Source organism: Sturnira hondurensis, unplaced genomic scaffold, assembly GCF_014824575.4.
Source record: "Sturnira hondurensis isolate 20B ecotype Veracruz unplaced genomic scaffold, ASM1482457v3 Scaffold0022201, whole genome shotgun sequence".
In the NCBI taxonomy this organism is placed as follows: Eukaryota; Metazoa; Chordata; class Mammalia; order Chiroptera; family Phyllostomidae; genus Sturnira; species Sturnira hondurensis.
Genome location: NW_028094832.1, coordinates 3,855,711 through 3,876,032, shown reverse-complemented (window position 1 = coordinate 3,876,032; position 20,322 = coordinate 3,855,711). Strand labels below are relative to the sequence as shown.

Genomic DNA, 20,322 nt, shown 5'->3' with positions numbered 1-20,322 from the left:
AGCTTAGATTTTTAATCAGTCATAATCGTACACAATTTAAAAGTCCAACATATTTACAATTCTTATCACCAAAAACCAGCGTTCTGTCCCTCCCTCTCGGTCTCCTCTTCCCAGCTCTTCTCACCCCGTCACCTGTGATGGTGTTTCACAACTTTGTTGTTACAGTGTTTTCTGGTGTTTAGCTCCAGTTCATCTACAAAAGGTGAATAGTCTGGTATTTGTAGATATTTCATGTTTAATTTTTATTTACTCTGGAAAATGAGGATTTGGCCTGGAAATAGCTTATCATCCCAACATAGTTGTGTCAAATGCTATTAAAAACAACAGTTATGTTTGGAAGGAAAGACTGTATTGATGCTAACGTACTACTGGAATGTGATAGTTTAGAAAATAAACAAAATTGAATTTTCCTAACGTGTTATCAGGGAACTGCATTAAAAGCAAAATGTTGGAGCCGACAGGTGTTTCTGTGCCTAATTGAAGAGGATAACAATATTAACAACAATTTTGATTTAGCTACAGCATTAAAATAGCACCTGAGAAAATCTTCGTGTACTCTTATCTTTCAGTAGTCATGGGCTGAGCTTTGTTGGTTTAGATTCTATCAACTAGAGTTTTAATCACCAAATGTGTTACAGTGCAACTTTCACCCTACTTAGAAGCCTGTCAGTGCTTCTTCAGCAACTTCAGACAACTCTTCTGAGATTGTTAGGTTTGTATGAGAAACCTCAGGAGGGAAAACTGTAATTGCTTCAGCATGACAAGTGGAACATATTGTAAAATCATGGGAGACTGTCTTTTCCTTTGTTCTCAGGTGTAGTTTTGATTTCATGTACTTTAATTTGTTTTTATCTCTTAATGTTTTTCTTAATATATTCCAAAGAATGTAAAGCACTTCTGAAGATCTGGTTACTACTTATGAAATTGCCTTCTCCTGTACCATTGCATGTAATTTTTTGTCAGTCTTATAGAAAAATGTGATTTAGAACAAGCTATTATGTTTTAGCAATCTGACAGTAGTGATAACCCTAAAAGTACATCTAGTGTAAGTTCAAATACACTGTAACACTCTTGTGAAGTACGTTTTCTGCATATTTAAGTTTCATAGGATTCATCTTTTTGCTTTTGTTTGCATTTCATCATTCATTTGTGTAAAATTTACATTTTTCACTTCAAATTTTGCTTAAATGCTGGCTATTGGATGCTCCCATGTCAAGTGTGGTGGGACACAGTCGAATTTAAGATACCCCATACTTGCTGAACACGTTAATTCCAAGTGCTACTTTTGCTTCTCTTTGTCAAGGCACTGAGACGCGAGTTAAAGGAGAAAGAGTATTCTGTGCTCAATGCTGTAGACCAAGCTCGAGTTTTCCTGGCTGATCAACCAATCGAGGCCCCTGAAGAACCAAGAAGAAACCTGCAATCAAAAACAGGTGAGATTTGAGACTGGTTTCTTTAGTGCCTCGTAAAAACACACGTGAGGAGAACAAATAACCAAAATCAGCTAGGAAATTTCCCTAGAGTATTTCAGGGTCTGATATTTAAAAATTTTCTTACAGTATTTCAGGGTTGGACATTCAAACTTTTTCTTCTGGAAATAATAAGTGAATCAAATATTATTTAACAAATGGCTAGACTATTGAAGAAATGAAATGACTATATACATACTTTGGTATCATTTTTCAAAAGGAAATTAACTGCAAAAAAATTTGATTTCATAAAAAGCACTTTCAAACTGAAAATACTTTCTTTAAGAAATAAAAATTTACATTCCTTATATTTAAAAAATTTACAGAGTAAATAATTGCAAGTAGAGGAATGGTATCTAACTACACAGTGCATATATGAGATATTTGAATATATATAAAGTAAGATTGTTTTAAACATATTCTTCAAGACTACTTTTTAAAATAAAATATGAAAGTGCCTTTCTTTTTTACAGGCACACAACAGAGTTTATTTAATTTAAAACAACAGCCTGTACTATTTATAGACTTTGGTTTAAAATGATAGAGTAACCACCTTACTAGTGAATGGCAGTAAATCACATAGTAAAAGTAAGAGATGAATTTTGGCGCCAGCCTATATTTTTATTATGATATTTCATTGTTCTCAATAAAAGCATTTTGATGCATTTTTAAAAGTCAACAGGCCACCCTGGCTGGTGTAGCTCAATGGATTGAGTGAGGGCCTGCGAACCAGAGGATCGCGGTTCGATTCCCAGTCAGGGCACATGCCTGGGTTGCAGGCCAGTTCCCAGCAGGGGACTCATGAGAGGCAACCATACATTGATATTTCTCTCCCTCTCTCCTTCCCTTCCCCTCTAAAGATAAATAAATAAATAAAATTAAAAAAAGTCAACAGGCCATTCAAAATAGTTTTCAGCCACTCACTCACACAGTAAAAGCAGAGCTGAAACGCCGCCTCGTGCTGTCCACAGCAGTGGGATTCACGGGCATTGGTACGCGCAAGGGAAGGGCGTTTGGAAATTGCTTTCTTTAAGCGTAGCTGGAGCTGGATCAGACATGTGGACAGGTAGTCATTTTTCTACTCAGCCTTTCTCAGGTGAGTTCTACTTCAGGCTAAACTAATTTCCCATCACAGTGGTGATTTTCTTGACCCTCTAACCCTGGTTTTATTTGTGTATCTGTGGGACACACACAGCACACCTACTGTCTTTTCTAGTGATAGCTTTTATTTTCTCCTCATCATGTCACTGTCTTCCCAGTCAGCCTGCTGGGGACCCAAGTCATTGTCGAAGTTCTGCCTTTCAGCAGCCCTCACAGTCTGCACATCACTCAGCATTGCTATTTCTATCTTTGAAGAATTACTCATAGTGCTCTGTTATGTAGGAATTATGCACACGCATGCAGTGCGCACATGCATGTGCAGACATGTGCATACTAGGTGCTTACTCCATAGCTGTTGAGTGCATGGGTGCCTGAGCTCAGTGCTCTTGGGGGTGATGGGAAGAGACGAGGTTTGGGGAAGAGGGATGAGCACTCAAGGCGGGACCATCAAAAGTACAGCCCAGCAGTGAGGGGCAGTGGTCGTGTGTCAGACAAGTCAGCCAGCCCTGCCCAGGTGTCGAGGGCTGGTGCCTGCACTGGAGGTTGGAGTGGGAAACTCAGACGCGCTGGCTGGTTCAGATTAGAGAAGCCCTGGAAAGTCCAGCAGAACATTCCAAGTTAATGCAGCAAGAAAGAAGGTGCTATTGCAGTTGTAATTTTTTAAGCTTGGAAGGAAAAATAAGAAGTTCACTTGTCTCACCTTATCCGATTTAAAGTCTACCTTAAATGTGCTTTTCTCATCTTCTTGCTTCTCTAGTACTTTCCAGAGAACAGGAAACATTTTTTGTAATAAGCTATTTCATAGCAGTAAAAAAAAAGTGTTATTATATCACTAAAGCTTCACTTCACTATATATAAATTTGCCTCCTCAGTGGTCAGTCACGTTAAGGGGCTGAAAAACATTACTTTTTGGACTCTTTTTGAACTTAGCTGTTCTGTTCAGGATGTCACTAAGCCCCATTTTTCACATACTATATTTGGAGGCAAAAGAAAAAAAGTCATGTTGCTGTAACTTTATGATTTTTTTTTTTTACGATTGGCAATTCTCCTATTTGCTTCTTCCCTGATATAATTTTTTGCAATGCTGGCTGATGTTACCTGCTGTTAAAAGTAAATGAAAGAAAATTACCCATAATAGCTTTTATACTTTTGTTGTTTACCACGACTTCTGTGCCATCAGAAACAGCATTTGCACGTCGGTTATCTTGTGTAATACTGCTTACAGCATTCAGTGTTGGTGGGGGCTGGAGCACGGAGAAATCACAGTGGTCTTCTCAGTGCTACTTAATAATCATTTATTTACAGAGTTGCTATGTGTGCTGTGCCCTAGGGGCACCCTGAAATGGAGCCAGCTCTTTATTTGTGAGTAACTATTCCAGAGAACACTTCTCTCCAATGCTCATTTTTTCTTCCACCTCTTTTTCCATTTTTTTCTATTATCAATTATAGTGTATTATTTATATTTATGTTTTTAATGGTGGCCTATGGAGCTTTATGTTATTACGGAGTGGCACAGGTATGAGTTGTTCTCAGGCATGTGTTAATTGACAAATACTGTTAAAAAAAGGTATTTCAACCAAATGATTCATTGCTGACAAAGAATTTCATCAGGTATGTTTTGTGAGATATTTTTTATTCCCCCCAGTTTTACAGATATGTAACTGATAAGTAAAGTTATATACGTTTAAAGGTGTACAACAGCATTGAATGTAGTTGAATTGTTTTTCATTTGATTTGAATCAACAGGTTTATGTGTTAAAAGTAGAAAAATAGAACAATGGACCTCTCATCATCAGTTATATTGTTCTTCTACTTCTCAAACCACTGTCTTATTCCCCTGTCTCAGCGAGTTCAGCAGATCATACAGTATTTCTGCATTAAAATAAAAGTATGAACCCGAAAACCAAGACAACACTGAGGTGCTGACCGAGGTCTTCAGCTGAGGTGGGGCAGGTCCCGGAACAGAGAACTAATCTGTGTTGGTGACCTTAATGCCCAGATTTCTGGCTGGTTTCTAAGTCGTCCCTTCAGGTTCATCTCCGCTCTTTGTCTGCTCGTTGGCCACTCACCTGTAAGCTCCTTCTTGACTTGCAGGGTCAAGAACCTCTTAAATCTGCATAAATGTTTCTTGGCTTCTCACACATTCTTCCAACCTCCCTTTGGTGTACCCAATTCCAGATTTGACTTTCCTTCAACACCACGCGGCTGCAGAGTGATGCCAGATAGCAGGACATCTGGGCACCCAGCCACAGCTGGCCTTAGCCTATCCTATGCCTGCCCCCTAGGCTTGTGAGGTTATCAGGGAATGCGCTTGCCTTCTTACCTGTGCAGCGCCTAGAGTTCAGGTTAAAAAGTCATGTTTGCACGGGGGAGTGAGAGCCTCGGGTCTGCACCCCTCTCTCCACTCCACGTACGGACGCAGGCCGGCTCAGGTGCCAGTGCAGGTGCGTGCACACCCACGTGTTAGGGTTCGCAGGTGTGCTATCAGTTACTAAAGACAACTTCTGATACTTTCATAGGATATTTCACCTGTAAAGGGGATAAGAAAATTGTGTAATTTTGGACACATTCATTGTATTTGGGATAATTCATTGTATTTGTAGGTGTAGGAAGTCTCTTTTAGTCTATTCAGCTTTCGATTTTAAGACAAAAATAAAAGATTGCATTATTTCATTCATAAATTTTTTCTTAGTTTTCCTTGAAGTTTATTCCAGTCAAGACTTTACTATAACTACAACCATTATTTTATTTCAGGCTGTCTGAGCATTATTTCTTTTTAGCCTGGTGTGGTTGAGGAGTTTCCTGTGCTGCATTGGAATAATAGTGACATAGTGTTACTTTAGTCTGTTTATGCTTTTGTAGCTATGTGTTTTTTATGTGTTTGTTCATATACAACTTCATATAGTTGTATGTGATTGTATCTGTGATTAATGGTTAATAATAATCATATTTTCAGGTAAAGAATTATATATGGGTTATTGTTTTTCCTTTTTGGTCTTTGACAGCTGGCTGTATGTATTTAGTAGTTAATGTTTTTTTAAATTCAGGGCATACTTTTTAAATCATTAAATGTTTAATTAATAAATATTCATTATATTTTAGAAAGCCAATTATTAGGACTCTTTTTTCTTTATGTGAAGCTTCATATATTTTTTCTATAACAAAGAAGTAATAGATGACATTTTTCAGTTTATATGTCAGTCCCTTTTATATCAATATTAGCAAACATATGCAAATAAATTTCACTGATCATTAAATGAGTAAAAATATGAAGTTGACGTATAGTTTAATAGAATTTACTTTGATACTGATTCTCAGTATAACTTAAGGTTCCATTTAAAAGATGGCCATAATTATTTCCACATAACCTAAGTAATTAGTCTAGTAACACTAATGGGTATTTTTTCATACTGCATTTTTTTGTTTTACTAATAACAGTTTTATTAATTAGAGCTCCATTTACTGTAAATGATGGGTACCCTTTTTCTATAATTCATGGGTACGAAGGGAATATATTAAATCACATGCCCAAATCACAGTAAGGGCGAGGACATGGCTGGCCACAGGGACAGGGACGCCACCCACAAGCCTTTCCTCCGTGTCGTCCTTGCTGCCTGTCGCCACAAGTTTTCGTTTTCCGAGCTTTCCTGACCGTCCACCTCCCACACCCTCCTACGAGGGAGGGATAACCCTTCTTTAGATCTGGCACCTTTCAGCCAAGGACTCTAAGTGACACCCAAGTAACGTGGAGTTCAGGGTCTGGGGAGATTGGCAGACCCCCCGAATTAACATCACATAGAGGGTGAATCAGCGCCCAAAATGGAAGAGAAAAATGTCTGTGAACGTAGATCTCACAAGCCAACCTTCATTAGGTGCTTACAGTGTGCCTAGGCTCCGGGCCCAGCGCCTCACAGGCCTAGATTCCTTCAGTTATCATAACAGCTCTCTGAGGCGTGAGTCTTCTTACCACCCATTTGACAGATGAGAAAACTGAGCCTTTGAGAGGTTTGGGAGATACTGTCACCCATGTGACAGAGGTGAAACACCACTCAGGCTTGTCCCTGAGCTGCTGCTCCCCACCACCGTAGTGTACTTACTCCCTTAACTATTCCGGTAATCATAGATGCTTCTAGATATTCAGTAGAAGATAAGATTTTATTTTCCATATTTTCAACTTAAAAAATCATACAAAAATTAAATGTTTGTAACTCTTTGCCTTGCCCGGTACTGTTGCATTTTCTTTACTGAAATAGCAGGTTGCTAAAGAGAATGACACGCCCGTTCACTGATTTTCCAGCACTGAGGGAGAAGGTGTTTGCACAGTATTAGACCTTGTCTTTTTCATTTTCATATAAAAACTTGAAAGATTAATTGCTTGCAGGACTACAGACCAAGACAGTAATTGAATTAGCTTCGCAAGTCCCAATTAAATTAGTAAAGTTGCAATGCATGAAAAAGCACAGAAAAGTATGTTACTTGCTTTCCTCGTGTTCTTAACCACAGAGCAGCAATGTGTTCCTGCCCAATTTAAAGTTCCAAATTATATGGACGGAGGTTACAGCTCTAGTCTCTAACTTTCTGAAATATAATAAGCCAGTTCAGGAAGTCCATTGTTTGGGTAAAAATTTCAAAAACTTTTGGCCTGCCAATGAATGCCACAGTAATGTAATCCGGCTTAAAGAAACAAATCTACATTCTTGATGGAGAATGATATGATAGCAGAGGTTAGTTTGGTGGACACAACATTTTAAATTAATTGTTCCCATCTGTAGGTTCTCTGATCACCGTTAGAAGCATCCATAAATCACAATTGTCTCATAAAATATGGTAATAATTTGCATGTATGTATTATGTTGTGATCAGCATCTGGGATGTTAGTTTTAGAGTTAAACAGAGAATAGGAGGATACTATTATTAATAGTAGGAGGATACTATACTATTAAAATAGGATACTATTTTAATGTTGTGTTGTACTTACTTTGCTGGTGCTCTTAAAATGTGGAATCTTGAAGAGTGAGTCTGAGAGTTTGCCATTTTTTTAAAGTGTAATCCTAGTAAAGGCATAATTTCTCTTCAGTTGAACTCCTTACTTTGGCGGTAAATATGACACATATTTAGGTTCTTTTATAATAGTGGCTGAGCTTGGGTAGAAAGCTCAGGACTTCTTTTGTAGCTTGATTGTTAGCTGGTTTGTCCTGCACAGAAGCAGCCTGGAGGGAGATGGGCAGGAATGTAGCAAGAACTGGAAGGCTTTTAATTGAAGGCTCTTGCCACTTGATTCTTGAAGGAGAAAGGGGACAGTTTATTTATTTTTTCAAGTCAGTAATATTGTGCACAGATGTATTTACTTAATTAACAAGTATGTACTGAATGCCTACCCCGTGCCAGGTGATAGTCTAGTGCAGCAGGGGTGTCAAAGTCACTTTCACTGGGGGCCACATCAGCCTCGCAGTTGTCTTCAAGGGCCGAATGTAATTTTAGGACTGTATAAATGTTACTCCTTAACTAGGGACAAGGAGTTTGGCACTGCCCCCAGGGCCAGATAAAAGAAGATGGAAGGCCCTCAGGCCTTGTGTTTGCCACCCGTGCTTTAGAGAGACCCTGAAGGTACAGCGGCGAACAAAGCATATCCTGCCTTTCTGGGACTCACTGTTCCCTCTTAGTGTCTCCCCCCCGTGACCTGCCTGCTGCTCTTCAGCACAGATACCTGACTTGAGTAAATTACAGCACTGCCATTTACGCGAGGAAATTCAGGGAATTTTCAGTTACAGAAAGTTGAAAGCTAGATTGCAGGTTGTTTAGCTAGGTCTCTTCCAGAGCCTCTCTGCTGTTCCTGCTCCTTTGCTTGGAGATTAACTTTCTTAACAGTCTGTTCCTTCTTCTTCCTCAGCTCAATGCCAGGTTTGTTTACTTTGGTCTGCTTTACGGGCACAGTATAACTTGGGCACAGGAAGTATTCAGTCTCTAGTTCTACCTTTATTAACTTACAGTCAAAGTACCATTTATTTTCTTCCACAGTGTGATCAGAATTCCTGTTTCCTCCCTCTCCCCATTAATACTTTGCATTGTGGTGTTGTGGAAGATATTCTTTTCTTTGGAGTTTGCTTTTTCCCTAAATGCATCTGTTCATGTTCTCACTCTTCCCCTGCCAACCTTTTTTAAAAAAAGAAGATTTGAGAAGTCCCTTGGCAGCCGGATGGATCCATATCATCTTCATTATTTCCCTGCTGAAAGGTTTGGGCTACACAATAGCAGGTCAGTCGACTCTGGGTAGCCTCTTACCATCATCATCTTTACAATTTATTAGATCAATGGAATTAGACACATCACAGTAATCAGTTAATGGTACTTGAAGATGTACTTGTAATCAGGTTCATAATGAATTGTTGTCATTCGTCACCATACAGGACAGGCAATGGGCAGGATCCTCTTAAACACTGATCATTTCAAAGTGATTAAGTTGATCTTAATCATGCAATCAAAGGAATTTTCAAAATAATTTAATTTAATCAAAAGCATCTTTTGGTCATGAAGAAGAAGGAGAGAGAGGAGCAGGGAGCATGGGGGGGGGGGGGGTGCTGAAGAGAGAGGTCCTGAGAGAGAGCGAGTCCAGTCGAGTCTCTGCAGAAATGGGGATGCATTGTTCTTGCCCTTGAATTCTTATTGGCCAGTTAACTTAATTTGCTTCTGTGAAAATCTCCACAGATGTCTCAGTTTCCCTGACTTCATTGTATGATAATGGAAGGAATGAAAGAAATCAAGTCTTTTGAAGCACTACAGTGTGCCAGGCATGTATCAATAGCTTTATGCGTATTAACTGAGGTTCCAAGACATAAGGGATATATCTATGATTACATGACCTGAACTAGGACAAGACATCCTAATCTTTTCTTGCTCCAAATTGTCTAGGAGTGAAGAGCAACTGGGTCATTTTTTCCTATATTTTCTATATGTTTTTTTCTGTGTTTGTTTTTCTTAAAATTTTCTTTTTATCTCTTGGTGAAATACAGTAGTAAGGATATACATGTTTAAAAAAGCAAATAGTACAAATAAGATAATTGGAATTACCATAATTAAAGTGACTTTATAAAACCTTCTGTTTCTTAGTAAAATACTTTTATAAATGAATGAATAGATGTAAAGCTCTTTGTTTTACTCTTTTTTATTCTCACGCAAGAACATGCTCATTGATTGATTGTTTTTAGAGAGAGGGGAAGAGAGGGAGAGAGAGAGATATCAATCAGTTGCTTCCAATATGTGCCCCGACTGGGGACCAAACCCACATCCTAGGCATATGTGTGGCCCTGACCAGGAACAGAAGCTGCAGCGTTTTGGTTTATGGGATGATGCTCCAACCCACTGAACCACACCAGCTAGGGCCACAGTAAAACACTCTGTAAATGTTTTACATGGGTGTGAGGAGAAGGAAGAAAAAATAAATAGAATGATTTCTACTTAAAATTATGAAGTTGAGCATTCTCAGCAAAGGCTAAAACTAAAAATTTCATTCAATTCCACTCAATTCAGTAATTATGTATTGAGGGCAGCCAATCTCTAGATTGAGGCCTGCAAAACCAAGATGGAAAGAAATAAAAGATGAATGATGTAAAGCTTTAATAAGTCACGATGCAGATAATCATTGTCAGTATCCTAATTGAGAAGGAAAATATAATAAATATGGGAGATCTTTATTAAAAACAGCATGGGGTTGATTATAATAAATTTCTGTCATTTCATGGGAGAAACATACTTTCATTTTTTTAAATTAAATTTTCTTTTGCATAAACACACAGGAAAGATGTTTTATTCTCCCCCACTGTAAAGATTTCTTAGGGCAGCTTTGCCTTTCTTATATAATTGAATAGTGGGGGTAAAAGAGTCCCATGGGAAGAACTGTTTTCCCAGAGTGAGAAAATAGGGTTCCCATCTGACACAGCTTGGGAGAGCAGGTTATATGGCTGGCTTCAGAGTGGAGGTCAAGGTGGGAACAAATCCTAGTCTCTGATCCTGGTCCAGGTTGGTTTTCCATCTGTATCCAGTGAGCCAGGTATAAAGGAAAGTGTGGTGTAAATGCCATCCAACTGATTGGCATGGTTGAAGAATAAAGATAATTGGACCACAGAGCAAACTGTAGATTGACCATTCCTTTCTTGTATCTTTTTTCTATTTATTAAAAAGATTTTTTTAAACATTTTATTTACTTCTAGACACAGGGGAATGGAGGATGAAAGAGGAGAAGAGAAACATCAGTGTGTGGTTGTCTCTCTTACATCCCCTACTGGGGACCTGGCCCGCAACGCAGGCATGTGTCCTGACTGGGAATTGAACCAGTGACCCTTTAGTTTGTAGGCTGGTCAGTGCTCAGTCCACTGAGCCATAGCAGCCAGGGCATCTTTTCTTTTTTCTTTTTTCTTCTTTCTTCTCGCTAAAAGATATTCTTCCTTAAATATCTTTGTAACACAATAAAAAACTTACTTTAAATTATATAAATAGAAAATAAATATAATATTTACAATGTATTATGTATATAATATAAATATAGAAGTTGAGTGTAATTCTACCCTCAAAGTTTGACCAGGTAAATGGGAAGGCCTGAAAAAAAAAGAGAAGGGAAGAATGAAGAGTGAAGCAAATGCTCCCCCCTCAAAATAGGTTGCTCTAACACACACACAAACACACACACAATATGAGTAGGAGGTGACAGGAAAAGTGCTACTGGTCTGAGAATTGTCAATAAATTTTTTTCTTTTTTATCCTGCTGTTTCCTTTGTCTCTTCAATTAGCCTCTTTTACTGCCTTTTCAAATGCAAATTAGTTGCCTTGCTCTCTGGCCTTTGGTTTTAGTGCCTGCCCCCCTCGTGGAATGACATGGAGTGGAAGCGCTCTGTTGGGTATGAACAGCAGGGGCCACAGTAATCAGTTTCTGAGCTCTGACCTGGCAACACTTAACATTCACCTGGAGAGCGTTTGAACTATGTCCATGCTGCTCTTCACACTTGACCGACTAAGTCAAATCTTTTAATAATTTTGGTATAGGGCCCCTGGGGATACACAGTGAAGAACAAACAAGCCAAACTCTCAGGTGGTTCCTAATATGTCACCAGGATTCAAAACCACGCGTGGGGAAGATTCTCCAATTCTGCACGAGGATCTCAGAATTTACCACAAATTATCTATTCACAAAATTGGAAGCAAATGTTATTCTTTGATTTTCAGTTGACGAAAGGATTCTTAAATGTAATTACTTCCCTTTATTTTCATCTTTCCTGCTTTTTTTTTCTGTTTTGATTTGTTTTTCTATTTTCTTACTCCAGATTGTCATAAGTTGATATTTCACATGTTGCTTATTAGCTGTCTCACACGTGTTCTGGCAAGTTTGTGCTTGGCTAGAGACCACACCCTGTTCTTGGTTTAAAGTCTGCATCAAACTGAGATTGTTGCCGCAGTAGAAGGCACTTTTTATTCCTGACTGTGTGATTAGTTAATACGTTTCCTTTCTGCCAAACAGATGGGCAGAGAGAGCTTTTCTTTCTTTCTGAGTAGCGGCTCCAGCAGGGTTGGATGATTTATACTCTTGTACAAAAGCACTGCTCAATCGGAAGACTAGACATTCAGAGGAGACGAGTCACAGCCAGTGGCCAGTGTCTGTCACAGGAGAAAGGAGCTGTGGGTCTCCCTGCCAGGTGACTCAGCGACTGACTCAGAAACAGTGTCGTTTAACCCAAAGAAAATCATCAGAACTCAAGTGTCTGTTCTGAAATTGGTACTGTAGTTTTATACAAGAATGAAAATGAGCAATTAAATACACATCTTTGAAAAAGCCCAAGTGACTTGTTAACGAACACAGGCCTTGCCATTGTGGGGATGATCGACTCCCTTGTTCATTGGGCCTTTTATGAATGACAGTTTCATCTCACACATAGCATTTTATATTTATATAAAAAAGTCATATATAAGCATTATATACTTACTATTTTCTCAATATCTTGAAGGTATAAGAATTTAAATAACCCTGGCTGGTGTAGCTCAGTGAATTGAGTGCGGGCCTTTGAACCAAAGGATTGCAGTTTGATTCCCAGTCAGAGCACATGACTGGGTTGCAGGCCAGTTCCCAGCAGGGGACTCACGAGAGGCAACCAGACATCGATATTTCTCTCCCTCTCTCCTTCCCTTCCCCTCTAAAGATAAATAAATAAAATTAAAAAAAAGAATTTATCCTTCAACACCTGGCTTATTTCACTCAGCATAATGCAAATACCATATGATCTCACCTCTAACAGGAAGCTAAACAACAAAGCAAACAAGCAAGCAAAATATAACCAAAGACACTGAAATAGAGAACAGGCTGACAGTGACCGGAGGGGAGAGGGGAGGGAATTTCAGGGGAAATAAGGGAGGGATTTAGAGGAACCTATATAAAGGATACATGGACAACAACTGAGAAGGGTGGAAATGGGAGGGAGGGGGGAGGATGGGGGGTGGGACGGGATGGGAGTAATAGACAGAAAACTGTACTTGAAAAATAATTAAATAAAAAAAATAAAAAAAAATAAATTAAAAAAAATAAATAAATAAATAAAGAATTTAAATAAGGTTTTCCTGATGACACTTCTCCCAGAGTGTTTTCGCAGGAGCCTGGGAGCCCTGGCATGGTGCCTGTTCGGGACTTTTTCTCCAGGCTCCTTGGGTCCCTCCCCTGACTGTGGGACTGGGCTATATCCCAGCTTCAGCCTCCCTTAAAGCTGAGTCTCTAATTCATTGATTTTTTTTCTTATTTATCATTTGCTAGTATATTTAGTCTACCTGTCATAAAACAATCTGTTCTTAAAATCAATTCAGTTGCCAAAGGATTATTCACATCCCTTTAATCTCATAGCACTTCGGCTGCACAACAAAGAGTTCTGTGGTTGCTAAATTCTTGAGTTCATTTGGTTCCCTGAAATTTCTATCACTGCTTTTGAGTCTAAGTTGTGATGTCTAGAATATTTTGGAAAATTAGAGACAAAAATATGTGCTCTGTCCCCTCTAACATGACTTTTAATGATATTTAAATAAAGACAGGCAGACAAATTTATGTGAAATGTGAAAGTTACAGTTTAGGAGAGTTTGTTGAAGTTTATCTTTCCAGGAAATGCAATGAACTCCAGTTCACTTTCTGATGACTTGGAATATTTTGAGGTGAAGTGGTGCTAATGTGACAGATAGGAAAAGACGGGATGTTATCACAAAGAAGAACATGCATTTCCATCTTACATTAATTTACAGCTTACCTTGTATGTTTCTGAGCTGCCCCCCGGTTTCCGGTGCATAAGCAGGACAGCCGGCAAATCTGCAGACAGGAAAGGAGGCATCTCTGCTGTTGGGGGTAGTGAGGCTCGGGAGGGTTTAACTGTGATCTGTTTACCCTGCGTCGGGAGTGTCTGCTCTGTCCATCAAATGTATCTGCTTTTGTCTTGTCAGCTTCTCATTCTCTGTTTCTGACCCTGGGCTTTGAACTTGACTTTCCTTTCTGCCTGTATTTTTTCCTTGTCTTCTAGGCTCTTATCTTCCTGTCCCTGACCCATGGCAGGGCTTTACCCTTATGCCTACCCTCTCCTGTCTGGCAAATCAACTTCAGACATAGAAGCTGTCTTGTCTATTAGATATTTCAGATGGTCCTTGAAATCTTGCCATCTTTCTCTTGAAATGCTTGTTATGTGCTACATTCTAGTCTCCAGGAAATGCCTGTATTAAAGATGAACTGTCAGAAAAACTCAGGAAAGATGAAGTGTCTAAGATGTTACTTGTCTTCAGTTACTTTTTTTTTAGGAACGTGATAAATTAATCTTGTTTTGCAGAGTTTTTTCTCATAACTTAAAGCTATTTCTCACCTAATTATATTCCCCATTTCTCTTGAGACAATGAAATGAAAAACTTTCTTTGGATTTTACATAACTATATTTATGTTAAGGAAAAATTATTTATTTTTTAATTTACCTGGTGACACTTCAAGGTTTGTAAATATATCAAAATTCAGAATATATTAAAATTAAAGTCCAAAACTACTGGGCTACTTATTACTCTGTAATTGTCTTCTTCTTTTGAGAAGTAGCAAAGCATAGTGGAAGAAGTATAGAGACATTTTTCTCCCCCTGTTGAGTATAACTCCCCCTTTGGGAGCAACTTTTGGAAAGGTGGTCTTTGTGGTTGATTGTAGAGAATACAAAGCTGATCGGGCTTCCAAATGTGTTTTTTTTTTTTTTAATCACAGAACTGACTCCTGAGGAGAGAGCCCAAAAGATTGCCAAAGCCATGCGCAAACAGTCTTCTGAAGTGAAAGAGAAATGGGAAAGTCTAAATGCTGTTACTAGTAATTGGCAAAAGCAAGTGGACAAGGCGTTGGAGAAACTCAGAGACCTGCAGGGAGCTATGGACGACCTGGATGCTGACTTGAAGGAGGCGGAGGCTGTGAGGAATGGCTGGAAGCCTGTGGGCGACCTACTCATCGACTCGCTGCAGAATCACATTGAAAAAACCATGGTCAGTATCACTGCCTCGGATAAAAGATGTTGAGAAATGTTTTATTGTTAAATATAACATAAGTAAAGAGAGCCAAACATATAACTTGTCCAAGGGATTTTTATAAGGTCAATGCCATTACAGACCCTACCCAAATCAGGATGACAACAGATGTTTTCTTATACCCCTCATCACCCAAATCCGCTCCCCCAAATAACAACCAGTGGGACTTTCACAATCATTTACTTTCATTTTTCTTTAATTTTTTTTCACTCATCTGTGCATCCCTTAACAGTTACTTGGTTCTTTAGAACTATTTTAAAGTCCTTTTTAATATCCAGATTTCCCTTCTATGTTTTTCTTTCTTTTTCCTTTTCCAGTGTCTTTATAAAGGCAGCTGAATTGTTTGTTTTGTAGTGTTTCTCACAGCTCAGATTTTGCAGAGTGTCATCCACACTGTAGGTCATCTGGCAGACTCCTCTGTACTGTGTGTTTCCTGTAAACTGGTAGTGGAATTTATAGTTTTAATCAAAAGTATACCATTTTACTGAGAATTCTTATGTACATGGTTTAGTTCATTGTATATATACTGTAGGTATACTATATATAGTGTATCTATACTATATAAGATATGTAAATGAGGATTTGAGTATGTTGGTGTAGGATTAGTTCATCTATAAATTCTGTTTGCAGTCAGGAATTGCTCAAAGTTAAGACCGGTAGACCTATCTTCTGGACCCCCTTTGGGTCCAGTCTTTTCGAACACATCCAGAAAATAATGTGATTTAGGCAAAAAACATATTTAGAAATAGTGTGGTTTCTAATAGCATGGTAAACAATATGTTAAGTAATTATAAATCTAATGAAAAAATAAACCAGAGAAAAATTGGGTGGTAGACTGAGAATGCGATTTCTATTGCAAAAAACACCCCTCCTTTGGGCACAGACACTGGATAATGTTTTTCCCTTTCTTTGTACCCATGTGGCTGAATAGGAAGAGAAGAAAGGTTTAGGTAATTAACTGAATGCTTACACAAATTATGTATATTGGTATGTAATTACATATGTATACACACATATATTCATTTGAATTTGAAAGCATCAATTTCTAATATAGGATGATTAGTGTTGAATGAAAAATGAGAAGTTGTATTTGGGGTTATTAAAGGCCTAGATGTTCTGAAGTTGTTAATCCCATTTGATTAAAGAAATTAGTCACCTGTGTATCCAAATCCTTTTGCTCAAATCTCTGCTTAAGTGGGAAGCTAGGAAAGCCACAATTAATGTTTAGAGGAAGGGATAAACTTTGGATTAAAATATTTTAACATCTTATTAGGAAAAGAAGGAAATAACAACCCAAGTCTTATTAAATCAAATCAAATGGATTCACAGTCTGGGGTGTTTTATATGCATTGTAATGTATACCCCAAGTCCCATCGAAACTACAGGCGGATGAAAATAAGTACTGATTATTGCTAAATATTATTAAATATGCCAAAGCAAATGGGAAACAAAATCTTTGGGGGAATCAAATAATTTTAACTCTCTGAAATAATCCTCAATCATTCTTTTTTTTAAATTAATTTTAGAGAAGAGAGAAAGGAGAGAGAGAAAAAAGCCCCACCAATTTGTTGTTCCACTTATTCATGCATTCATTGGTTGATTCTTGTGTATGCCCTGGCCAGGAATCAAACCTGCAACCTTGGCATATCCAGCTGATGCTCTGACCAACCGAGCTGTCCATCCAGGGCCTCCTCAGTCATTCTTATTTGCATAATGCACACCTTCTGACAGGGCCCGGGTTTGGGATTCGTATCTGTAACAGGCCATCAGGCAACACCTTTAATACGAGCAGATGTTTCTGTTTTTACAACAAGAAGACCACATAGATTTTTATTATCCTATTGGAAAGTGCAGCCAGAACATGATAAATTGCTTCTTTATAATAGAACACATGGCAGATCTGAAACCATTTTAACACTTGCTTTATTTCAAGCCCCTTAATTTAGAAGCTCTTACAAACCAAGAAATAAACTTTCTTAAGAGATTTCTTGTTGCCGTAAAACACCTGACCACCGCAAAGAAACCAAAACTTACAGGCCCTATTTGTCAAATGTCATTTAATGTTTTTACCTGTCGCTTATCAGAGATAAACATTATTTTTATAGGGGAGAAATAAAAACCCCTTTATTTTTCTGGAAGATTTTAAAAATCTGTTTTAAAATCTGTTATAATCTGTTATAATCTAATTAAATTTTAAGTCATCTTTTGAAGAAAAACTGGTCATTTAAAATTATATAAATCTGAGAATATTTTCTAGCATTTCATCTTTAATCTTTACTATCTACATGTGGGTATTTTACAAAGATGTTGATCTTAAAAACTGATTAAAATTCTTGGGTGCTCCATGGTACTTCAGGAGAAAATACTAATGTGTAACATTAAATCACAATTGAAGGCACCTTGAAGGGTTTGGGATCTGTGGTTATTCTCACACTGAGCCTGAGGGGGAGGCCAGGCCTCTCTGAGGCCCAGGCTTAAAGAATTCTCCTTCCCCATCCTAACTCCCACTTTTCTCTGTCTCATGCTTCTATTTCAGTGATTGGTTTCTTAGACCTATGTTATTTCAACAAAATGCCTTTGGTATCATTTCACTGCTTGTTGGACTGTGCTTTGCCTGTTTGCGTGCACAGTGTCCCGTGTCAGCCCTGCAGAAAAACCAACATACCTCTTACTTCCCTCCTTTTCCACACTGCAGTGATTCTCAGGTCTTTGTCAGCTTGCCTTGTCCTGGTTTGGAAATGCTGATGTCTTTAGAGTTGTGGCAGTATTTCTCTGGCAGGTTGATATTCAGGTTCCCTGTTCAAATGTCATTTAGACACTGCTGGCTCTACCATCCTTGTTTGTCACTCCAACTCTGGCTCCAGTTCCGTCCCTTCTGACTCTCCACCTTGACCTTCTTTATGTGGCTTTTGGGTATGTTCCATAATTTGGAAACACCAAGACATATTCTCTGATTTGCCTACAATTAATTTCTTTCAAAAATAGTTATATTCTTAATGTTATTTTGATGTTCATCCATCACAATGATTGGGTTTAGCCTGCATGTGACGTATAAGGAAGAGTTACATAGGATAACTAGAAAAGGTGCAGGAGAGAAGCAGGGAGGGAGTGGTGAAAGGGGCTGTTTTTATACTCATAAGAAGGGAGCCAAATTAATACTTGTAGTGTTTTAATAAAATTGTGTAGCCCTCCAAGTACTTTAATATATAACATTTCACTAAACGTGGACCAGTGAGAGAAGAGAAGAGAGACATCTCACAGGCATGCGCCTAGTCTCTTAGCAGATGGTAGACATGGTAAAACCTGACGGCTGATGCTAACAGGCTGTTTACAGGTGAAGTCTGGTATGTCATTAACTCTAATTTTGTGATCTACCCCCAAAATAAAAATATATAGTTCTTTTTTTTAGAATCTAATTTGGTTCCTAATTCCATATTGGCTTAATCTTGCCTCACACATCATTTTTGTGGACCTCTGTCACTAGAAAGGACTTCTGCCCTCTTGTATGGCAAACATTGTGCTGAATGCTATCAGGTGCCTGTATCAGGAAGCTTCCATTCTCTACAGTGGACATTGAGAATATGGCTGCTTATAATTCCCTGTGCGAAGAGCTTTGATAAGGAATGATGTTTAAAATGCATAATAACTGGATGGTATAGCACCAGACAATCAAAGTGGCCTCTATCATAAAACCCAATTTGTATGTCCAGACAGGTGCTAACTGAATGTCCTGGCTGGATTGGAGAAGGCAGAGAGAAAACTGGGGAACCATGGGAGGGGCCTCAGGGGAATCTTTTCTGAAATGGGGTGCATGGGGGCCACCTGAATTGAGTCTCAAAGAATCTAGGCAATGCCATTGAGAAAGAGAAAGTGAACATAGAGGCAGGTGGATTTATGTGGGGAATGGAGAAAATGTAGTGTTTCCATTATTCTGTTTGCTCTTATGGGATATATGGTTGTCATTGGCCTTGAGTTTTTATTTTGTTCTGTCTTTCTTCATCTCTTCACATACACTCCACACCCATACCAGCGCTCTGCTGTGCCCAGAGGTGGCATTTATCAGCTCTAAGCTTCATTTACCTCTTTATAGATTCCACTCCTCCTGCCCTGTCTCTAACCTGTGATCCCAAACATTTTTGAAAGGGACAACCTTACCTCTCTGGTGTGATAGACATCGGTTTTGTGGATAAGGAAGTTATTTTTACTGGCCACATTCTAACTTAATTTTAAATGGAAACTTGTTAAAATCAAGTTGTTACACCAGGTGAAAAAAATATTACAGTGGCCATATGAAGAAATAAAAAAGAAGATAAATGTGAAAGAAATTGAAAGATAGAATCAAGACTAGAAACTAGTTAAAGTGGATAATAATGACAAACATTTTCCAGACTAAATTGTATCTAATGAAAAATTTGAAGGAAAACCGTAATCACTTAACTGTGTTTGCACTCCAAGTGTTCTCTCCACATTCCATTTTAGTTTGTTTGTGATACGGAGGAAGACCCTTTAGCTGGTGGTCCTGGGTGCTGGAGACCTGAACGGAGTCATCTGTTGTTGACTGAGCAACTGTAGTTGGTCTCAGCTTGTCCTGCCATTTTCTTTGAAGGAAAGTTAAAAATACTACCTTTGGTTAAAAAATATTACCTTTTGGTTCCATTGTTATTGTCCTTTCCTTCCAGGCATTTAGAGAAGAAATTGCGCCAATCAACTTAAAAGTTAAAACAATGAATGATTTGTCGAGTCAGCTGTCTCCCCTTGACCTGCACCCATCTCTAAAGATGTCACGGCAGCTGGATGACCTTAACATGCGTTGGAAACTTCTGCAGGTATCCCCGTCTTCTTCTTCATTACACACCTTTATACCTTGGTGGGTCTTGAAACCGCCCCTCTCTACTCCATACGACATGCCATCATTTTTTCTTGTTTGGTTGTGTTTGATCATGGGTTCATAGCGTGTGACACCAACTGTCTTTCAGCATCTTAAACCTAAAGGTCTCATTTGTTTATAAGTTTTAATATAACTTTTGATGTACTATTCATATAGTATTTGTAGGAAATTGTAAAAGGTCAAATAAATCACAGTAATTGAAATGTATGCTAGGTCACAGAAACATTTTTTCCCACAATGGCTTATCAAGAAGTCATTTTTCTTACTTTAATCATGTATTTTTTATTTCTTTTGAAAAGTTAA

The 20,322-nt window shown here is 38.4% G+C and overlaps 1 protein-coding gene across 8 annotated transcripts in view; it reads left to right on the top strand.

The window, feature by feature from the left end:
* The window catches only part of UTRN (utrophin), a 451,811-nt gene that overhangs the window by 336,452 nt on the left and 95,037 nt on the right, over nucleotides 1-20,322 (top strand). For all 8 annotated transcript variants that reach the window (XM_037034777.1, XM_037034776.1, XM_037034775.1 and 5 more), the window contains 3 exons: nucleotides 1,304-1,433; nucleotides 14,821-15,089; nucleotides 19,811-19,957. In XM_037034777.1, the coding sequence (XP_036890672.1) occupies nucleotides 1,304-1,433; nucleotides 14,821-15,089; nucleotides 19,811-19,957 (546 nt within the window). The remainder of the gene's footprint in view (nucleotides 1-1,303; nucleotides 1,434-14,820; nucleotides 15,090-19,810; nucleotides 19,958-20,322) is intronic.